General features: G+C 43.2%; 1 protein-coding gene across 1 annotated transcript in view; it reads left to right on the top strand.

Moving 5' to 3' along the window:
• The first annotated feature begins 2,275 nt into the window (after window positions 1-2,275).
• DOCK7 (dedicator of cytokinesis 7) overlaps window positions 2,276-9,208 on the top strand; it is a 227,107-nt gene continuing 220,174 nt past the window's right edge. Inside the window, 1 exon segment of the mRNA XM_050752462.1 lies at window positions 2,276-2,445. Within this exon segment, the coding sequence (XP_050608419.1) occupies window positions 2,408-2,445 (38 nt within the window). The 5' untranslated portion in view covers window positions 2,276-2,407.

The raw sequence follows: 9,208 nt of genomic DNA, 5'->3' as shown, positions 1-9,208 counted from the left end.
CCAGTAAGCTGCACAGTACATGCAAAGTCCTTTCAGACACTTTGGCAACGAGTGAGTCATGTATACAAAGAACTATTCAAAGCAAAATGTGGCCAGTTCTCTAAGAGAGTAGTGAAAAGATGTTTGGAGAGCAGAGATAAAGGCATGCAACATCTGGCTGGGAGTATGAGAGCAGACAACCAATTCAGGGACTATCAAACACCCAGGACAAGCTTAAGTATAGGATGAATAATGACAGTAACAGTGATAATAATAACAACAGCTGACACATATAGTACTTACCATGAGCCAGGCCCTGTTCTAAGAACTTTATATTAATCAATTCAATAAATCTTCATAACACCCTTTCAAGTAGATATAATTATTTTCCTCCTTTTAGAGACGAGGTTAAGTAACTTGCCTAAGGTTACAGAGTTAAGAAAGTGGCAAAATAAGTCTGGGTTCCTATCACAGAGGATCTTAAAAGCCAGGTACAGTGATAGCCTTGACTTACAGTCTGTGAGTTCCTGGTTCATCTTTCCCAATGGACTCAAACATTCTGAGAGCAGGTCTGTGTCTAGTTCACCTTTGTGTTTTTTAGAACACCTAGGTGGGCTCTATACTTAGGTAGAAGCCAAATATCTGTCCTCTTTGAACAGACTATCTTTTCCCTTAGTAAACAAGCATCTGAAAACAGTGTGTTACTGCAGGGAGCCCTGGCGAGAGCCTGTGGTACTAGCTACTCCTCCAAAGACTGAGGCAAGAGGATTGCTTGAGCCTAGGAGTTTTAGGCTGCTGTACCCTTTGCATTCCATGCTTGAGCAACACACAGGGATTCTGTCTCAAATAAATAAATAAATAAGTGCAATGTGTTACTGGAATGAGCATTGTTATATACATACACAGTCTTCCACAGAAGCTACAGTACTAGACAGGAAGTTATGGATCTGACTAATTGAGGCTTTCACCTCTGACTCAGTGTGTGACTCTGGCAAGTGACCTAATGGCTCCAAGCTACAGATTTTCCAACGGTAAAAGAGAGGAAAACAGGTATCCAACATATTCCACCAGGACATACTGAGAATAACAACAATAAATAAATACACATATTAAGTTCTTGAAATACTTGAGGAAAGGTACTACAAGAAACCAAATTTCAGTAATCAACAGATATGCATTAGGTGCCAAATATTCTGGACATTATGGGATTACCACAGAACAGATGAAAACAGACCTCTGCTAGTCTCTATTTTATAGGCTATTATGGACAAGGTCAGTTTCAGTGGTCAACACAGAGATTATTTAACAGAACATCAAAAAGGGGGTGAACGTTAGAGCTCACCTGGATTTTTTATATATCTATAAATATACATTATATGTATTTATATTTATATACATATATTTATGTATTTATTTTATTTATATATTTCATTTCATTTAATATATATTTTAAGTACATATTTTATAAATATACATAAATAATAAATTAATAAAAAAATATATATATATATATATATATGTATGAGAGAGAGACAGACAGAGAAACCCAAAAGGGGGAAATAATACGGAAACAACTGCCCTAAAAGAACAGGCTCTGGGTTTGAGTCTCTGTGGAAGAGTTTACCATCTGTGCGACCTGGGACCAGTCACTTAGCTTTTCTGAGTCAATTTCCTTCCCTCTAAAATGGGGATAGTAACGATCTACTTCAAAGCGCTCATGTTTGAAAAACTTTAATCCAGTGGCTGGCTAAGCACCAGAAGTCAGCTATTACTATTGTTATCTCTGCAGGAGCAAGGTATTTTCTGACCCTTTCTCTATAAGAAAAACCACTGTTTCTCCAGTTATACCACATTCATGAGGCCGAAGCAGAAACCCAAGTGCTTTAAAAAGCTCGGAGACGGCTGCTGCAGAAACATGAACCCGGTCATCCAGGCCGGTAGAGCACAGCCCCGCCGGTAGAGCACAGCCCCCTCGGCAAAGCCCACCTTCCATTTCCTTCCCTTCCATTTCGGGAAAGCCAAGCTCCCCCTACGCATTCGGTTATCTTATTTTCTTGCCTCGCCAGGTCGCTGGCCTGTCTCTGGCTTCTCTCCGCGACCTCTCGGTCGAGCAGGCTCCGCGGCAGCGAAGCGGCTAGGGCTGGGGCCTCGCTTCCTCAGCGCTCCGTTCTACCCCTCGGCTCCCGCCGGCCGCAGCTGCCTTCCGAAGCCGGGGTTCCCGCCGGGATTGACGCGCTGGGGGAGGAGCGGTTTCTCGGTGCGCGCCTCTAAGGAACATTACGGCAGGGCTCGTTCCCGGCTCCGGCCGCCAGCCCCAGCCTCCCAGGTCCGGAGCCGGGACTGGCGGAGGCCGCGAGGGAGGGAGCACGAGCAAGGAGGCACGCGCCCGCCGGTCCGCGCCCAGCCCGCCGCCGCCGCCTCAGCAACCATGGCCGAGCGCCGCGCCTTCGCCCAGAAGATCAGCAGGTAAATCTCGGGCGTGGGGCGCGCCGCCGCCGCCGGAGAAAGAGCCGCGGAGTCCTCCCAGCCCGGGCCTAAGAGGCGGGTGGGTGTGGCGAGGCCGGCACCGGGATCCCGCGGCCTGGCCCGCGGCGGGGCGGAAGGGGTTCGGGGTGGTTGAGGGGGTAGCGGAGGCCTCGCGCCGCCCCACAACCCCGGTCTTCAGCCCGCGTCCGCCGCTGAGCCTCGGCCGGGAGCAGAGAGGGCCGCGGACGCCAGCCAGCGCGCCCGCCTCCGCCTGCTCCTCGGCGGCCCGGGCCTGGACTTTCCCGACGGTTTATTTAATGGAAGGGCGGGTGGGGGAGCTCGTCGGCCGCTTCCCGAATTCTTTGTGTCCCCACCCCCGGGCTTGTCTGGGGCCGCCGCGGCGTTTCGCCCCCTCCCCTCTCTCCGCCCACCCCCTGTTGGCCCCTAGAGGGTGCGGGGTCCGCCCTCCTCTCCACCCCAACAAAAGGAGAAATGCGCGACGGCTCGGGGCGGGTGGGAGGCCGCCCCTCCTTCACGCTTCTCGCTCTTCCTGAGAAATCTGACAGAAACCCTCTTTGCACCCTGGGGCCAGGTTCAAAGTGGGCTTGTGCGTCCAGGATTGCAAACGTGTGGACAGAATGAAAAGTTGAGAGCTGCGGGCTGCACCTTCGGTGTGCAGCTGCCAAATCCCTGATGGATTGCAGGCTGAAGCTCGTTCTGAGTTCGCCTGTGAATTTGACTGTGCGCCTGTGTTTCTCAGAGCACCCGAAGAAGATGGATGATAGGCAGTGTTCTTTATACACTGGCTTTCTCTCATATGTTAGCAGTCCTGAAGTAAAGCAAGTGATCAAGGTGGAGGTTTCAAAGCCTTTCACCTACTTGGGGTGGTTGGTTGCCACCTTTCTCCCACCCGCCAAATAAGAATTGAATGACAGAGGATTCTAATATTTGTAGAATTTCTTTGTGGAGTGTACTTATGTATGAGACAGTGGACATTTTTGTTTTAATAAAATCATGTTTGTGTGAATTATGATGTCCCAAGAAAAGAAGCATTCAGATTAAATTACCTTTTTTGTTTTTGGACAGTTGTATTTCTGTGACTCTGAGTCTTTCTGGTTTGTTGACATTTCTTAAAAAATTTTGGAGGCCGGGCGCGGTGGCTCAAGCCTGTAATCCCAGCACTTTGGGAGGCCGAGATGGGCGGATCACGAGGTCAGGAGATCGAGACCATCCTGGCTAACACGGTGAAACCCCGTCTCTACTAAGAAATACAAAAACTAGCCGGGCGAGGTGGCAGCGCCTGTAGTCCCAGCTACTCGGGAGGCTGAGGCCGGAGAATGGCGTGAACCCGGGAGGCGGAGCTTGCAGTGAGCTGAGATCCGGCCACTGCACTCCAGCCTGGGCGACAGAGCGAGACTCCGTCTCAAAAAAAAAAAAAAAAAAAAAAAAAAATTTTTGGGCCGGATGCAGTGGCTCACGCCTGTAATCCCAGCAGTTTGGGAGGCCGAGGCAGGAGGATCGCTTGAGGCCAGGAGTTCAAGACCAGCCTGGGCAACATAGCGAGCCCCCCCCTCCCTACCCCATCTCTGCAAAAAAAAAATTAGCCAGGTGTGGTGTCACACCTGTAGTCCTAGCTAGTTTCGAGGCAGAGGCTTTTTTTTTTTTTCTTTCTTTCTTTCCAGAGTTCTAGCACATATTTTTTTCCTTAAGGGACAAAATATCTAGTGTTTAAGAACATGGGCTCTACTGTCAGACTCCGACATGGGTTCAAATCCTGACTGATATTTTCTAACTTGGGACTTTGGCCAAGTTGTTGGGCCAATTTCCGTTTCCTCATCTGGCAAATGAGGATATTAATAGGACCCAGCTCATAGTGTTGTTGTGAACATTTAGACATAATTTGTGTAATGTGTGTAAGATAGTACATGGCCTATACTACCTGTCATCAAACACTTGTAGTAATTAGTTTCTCCCAGGGAGTTGTGATGACAGGACTTTTTTTTTTTTGTAAAATAACTAGGTCTTACTTCTGATGGTGATGTCATTAAAAAATGTTATTACTTGACATGTATTCCTAGTATTAATTTCTCTTATTAGAACCAGAAATTTATCCCTGAAAACATCATACTGATAAAGTAAGTGCACATTAGAGACTTGGATGTGAAATTGTGTGTCTATTAGTGGAGTTTACCACCAGATGGGACAGGACAAACCACAAGAAAAAAAGAGAATCAGTTGTGCAAAACAACACAAAATGCAAATAAGAACAGCTTTCTAAGAAGTTATAAAATTAAGGTCACATGAATGAAGAGATGTGCACTTATTGGACAGACAGGAGGTGGATATGGTAGTGATTGGTGATTGGACATGCAAGGTGAGGCAGATTGAGGAATCTGGGATGACATCCTAAGTTGGGCAACCACGTGGATGTTGGTGACAGTCTTTGGGGTAAGGGAGTACAGGAGGAAAAAGAGTTTGAGATTGGGAGATGCAAGTGGGATGGAGATGATGATTCAGTTTTGGAGTTGTTAATTTTGAGGGGCTCATGAATCACTCAGAGAGAAATATCTGTTTGGTTTTTGGTGCAGGTTGAAGGTGCAGAAGAGAGATTGGGCTGGAGATCTGGATTTGAGAGTTATCAGCAAGTAGATTGTATTTGGAGCTGGGGGGTGGGTGGGGGGTTGATGAGATTGTCCAGTGAGAATGTGCAGACTTAACTTGGAAGGAACACCAAAGACAGAACTGCTATGAGTAATGAATTATTAACTGCTTATTGTAAATGAAAGGTTCTTCCTTGTTATCAAATATGATTGAATAATACTTAATACTTCTGAATCAATTAGTGTTCTGCTTTTTAGTTTTCTATTAGAGGGAAGTATATAGCACAAATTCTGGAGATGAACTTCCTGGGTTTGACACCCCAGCACAGCCACTCATTGGGTAAACATGGCCAAGTTACTTGACCACACTTCTGCCTCATTTTCACAATCTAGAAAATGAGGATGATAGTAAGACTTAACCTCGTAGGGTTGTTGTGAGGATTAAATGAATTGATACCTCTAAAGTACTTAGAACAGTGCTCTGTGTAAGTGTCTAGTATCAACTATTTTTTACTACAGTATTTATAATGTGGTTTAGGACTTTTGTTGGAAATGATAATCCTTTTCATAGTATGCATATATGAAATTTGTTGCTCTGTGAAAAGCCTGTTGCTGTTTGGGACCTTATTTCTTTTCAAAGCTTTGTGATTGTTCAGAAACCTTTACTTTAAAAAAAAATTATAATGATCTTCTTTCTGTCTCAGTTATTTTTTAGCCCTTTGCATTTAGTGCAGTTACTTTTTGAGGCTGTAATTTGGTGATTTCTGAAGGCTCTTTATTCTTATATCACTAATTATACTGTTTACTTCAGCTCACCATAGAAAAGCAGCATATGTATTTTGTCCATATCAAGTAGTTGTCTTTTTATGTGTGTATCCCCTTTGCTTTTTGAGGATAAGGCCCATGGATTTATGAAATGTTGACTGTAGATAAATTGTCTAGGATTTTGTTGGGATTATTTTGTCCTGTTGCTTGATAGCAGTAATGATGAACATTTGTGTACACTTAAAGCACTTTTTACTGCATTCTTATCTTCATAATCCAGAGAGGCAGAAAATGTACTAAAGAATATAGGATCTGGGATCAGATTGCACAGGTTGAAATTCTGCGTATATCACAGAAAAATGGGGATAACAGCCTCAATAAAGTTAATGTGATGATTACATGAGTTAATACATGTGTAAGTGAGCGAATACAGTTCTAATAATGCATTAGTACTGTGTCTAGAACATAAGCATTCAAAAATGTTAGCCACTACTATTATTACTTCTATATTACTTACTGTTATTGTTATCATTTTCTAGATGGGGAATTGAGGCCTAAAAACAGCAATTGTATTTGCCTGAATTGGGATTCAAATCCTAGTTCTCTGATTTCAGATTTTTTTTTTTTTTTTTTTTTGAGATGGAGTTTTGCTCTTTCGCCCAGGCTGGAGTGAAGTGGCACAATCTTGGCTCACTGCAGCCTCCACACTGCCCCCCTACCCCCGTCCCCCGCTCCCGGGTTCAAGTGGTTCCATAGCTCACCACCACGCCCAGCTAATTTTTGTATTTTTAGTAGTAAGAGGGTTTTACCATGTTTGCCAGGCTGGTCTCGAACTCCTGACCTCAGGTTATCCGCCCGCCTTGGCCTCCCAAAGTGCTAGGATTACAGGCGTGAGCCACCTTGCCCAGCCTGATTTCAGATCTTACGCTTTTTTTTTTTCTTGAGATAGGGTCTTGCTCTGTTGCCCAGGCTGGAGTGTAGTGGTTCAGTCTTGGCTCACTGCAGATTCTGCCCCTGGGTTCAGGCGATTCTCCCACCTCAGCCTCCCAAGTAGCTGGGACTATGGGCACTATGCCTGGCTAATTTTTGCATTTTTTTGTAGAGATGGGGTTTCGCCATGTTGCCTAGGCTGGTCTTGAATTCCGGGGCTAAAGTGATCTGCCCACCTCGGCCTCCCAAAGTGCTGGGATTACAGTCATGAGCTACCATGCCTGGCCTACTCTTTTTATTTGACTATGTTTTTTTTCTGCAAAATATTTTCTGTAGTAGTTCCAGGTTTCCTAACAGTGTCACTGCTACTATCCCAAAAGTGATGCCAGCTTTCTTAGTCCTTCCTTTGTTAACCGGGTATCATTTTGCTGCATAAGCAGCATAATTTAATGAAAGGTTTCCATCAGATCTTTATTTCTGAGGGAAAATCTTACATGGGTGTGATTTCCTGGATATAGACTTATTTAACACCTCGGATGTTTTTAGTCTTGTATGTGTTAGTAACTCTGTACAGATGGGCCCAGTCTTTCAATCTACAGAATCTACTTTGTTCAATTCATAGTTCCATATATTACCAACTACTTCAGCGCTGCCTGTTTTATCTCGCTGGACACATAATCTTCCCTGATCTTTTGTTGTATTCATCTCAGTAATTCTTAATGCTGAATAGCTAACCTGCTTCTTGCTCCTAAGCTGCAGAATAATGTTAAAGAGAGACTAGAACATTTCAGAGTTCATCTTTATGTCTCAATAGCTTGCCATTTGAGATGAGATTTACCGTAAGTCATTTCTCTTATTTAACAATTTCATTTCTCTACCTCATCTTACTGAAAAGTTTGAGACTACCATTAGTCCTTCATTTTAACCTTAGAATACTACTCTCTCAATATGTGATTTAACCATCTTTCTTCCTTGAGCCTGAAAGGTCTCTTGTTCCTAAAACTTACCCATTTTATTGTACTTCAAAATTCTCTCTTGCCACCTCTCCAGAGTCTTGATTCCACAAATTTCCCGTTCTAACATCTTCAATCTACTCCTTTTTGTGGACCTTTCCCTTAAACCATAAGACTTACTATGTCTTTCTCATCAAAAAACAAAGATCTATTAGAGTGTTCTGGCGTTTTCAGCTGCCAACCAAACATTCCTTTCCTTGTCACATTTCTCCTATGTATGTGGTATAGTCATGGCTACTTCCTGTTTATTCTCTTCCTCATCAATTCTTGGGCTATATAGTTGGGCTTACCTTATGTCTAGAATTATAGGGCTCTTGAGGGCTAGGAACTTTGACTTTTTCTTTTCTTCGTCACTGATTTCATGAGCTACTTTTTTTTAAAGTTACATTTCTTATGTCCCTCCACCCCCTTCCCTATTTTTGTACTGCTTTTCAGAGCTCTTTGATGGCAAGTCTGGTCTTGACTTTTTGTCTCCAGTGCTTCACACAGATCCTATGGATACCTGACACATAAGATGAAGCATCCTTCATTATTTCACTTCTAGATGACCCTAGAAAACTACTAACTGATATAGTCAATCCCTCCTGTAATTCAAGTGTATTGCAAATTAAGTCTCCCTAAAACACAGCTTTCATCATGGCATTGTGCAGTTCAAGAATATAAGTGGCTTCTTACAGTGTTAAAGCCAAACCCTTGCTTGGATTTTAAAGTTAACTGTGACCTGGTCCTCCTTTTGTTGACTTACTCTCTAGTTTACATATTGTCCTCCAGTCAGTCTGGTGTTTTCACTGTACCTCCACAAATGCTATGCTCGTTTCCATCTCTGTAACCCTTGTACTGTTTTTTTTTTCTTTTAGATACATTCTTCCTTTTCTTTCCTGAATCTTGCCTCTTCTTAAGACTACTCCAGTCCACTATTCTGACTTTTGGGATAACCATTTCCTTGCTTTCTTTAATGTTACCATCTGTGAATGCATTGCTAAGCAAAATGTTTTCTTCTCTTTTTGAAATCATTCGGGTGGAATCGTATTGTGTGTATGCTTCTCTGTCTTGCTTCTTTGCAAAAAATTATAATTTGTGAGATAGATTAATTAATGATATTCCGAGTAGTTGAAGTTCATTCCTTTTCATTGCTTTGTAGTATTTCATTGCATAAATATACCACAATTCATTCTATAGTAGGTGAACATTTGTATTGTTTCCAGTTTTTTACTATTACAAACAATGTTTCTATGAACACTCCTATACAAATATTCAGGTATACGTATGCTTGAGTTTCTGTAGGGTATAGCCACCCTTGCAATTTCTGAGTCATAGATGGCAATCTTTATTGCTACAGGAATGTTTATTAGGTAGTGCCAAACTTATTTCTAAAGTGTTCGTAGAAATTTACAATCTCACAACAATGTTGCTTTACATCAATGCCATTACTTGGTTTGGCCAACTTTTTCATTT

The sequence above is a fragment of the Macaca thibetana genome, chromosome 1 (genome assembly GCF_024542745.1).
Source record: "Macaca thibetana thibetana isolate TM-01 chromosome 1, ASM2454274v1, whole genome shotgun sequence".
In the NCBI taxonomy this organism is placed as follows: domain Eukaryota; kingdom Metazoa; phylum Chordata; class Mammalia; order Primates; family Cercopithecidae; genus Macaca; species Macaca thibetana.
Note: the sequence above shows the minus strand (reverse complement) of the source record. Positions and strands in the feature narration are given on the sequence as shown.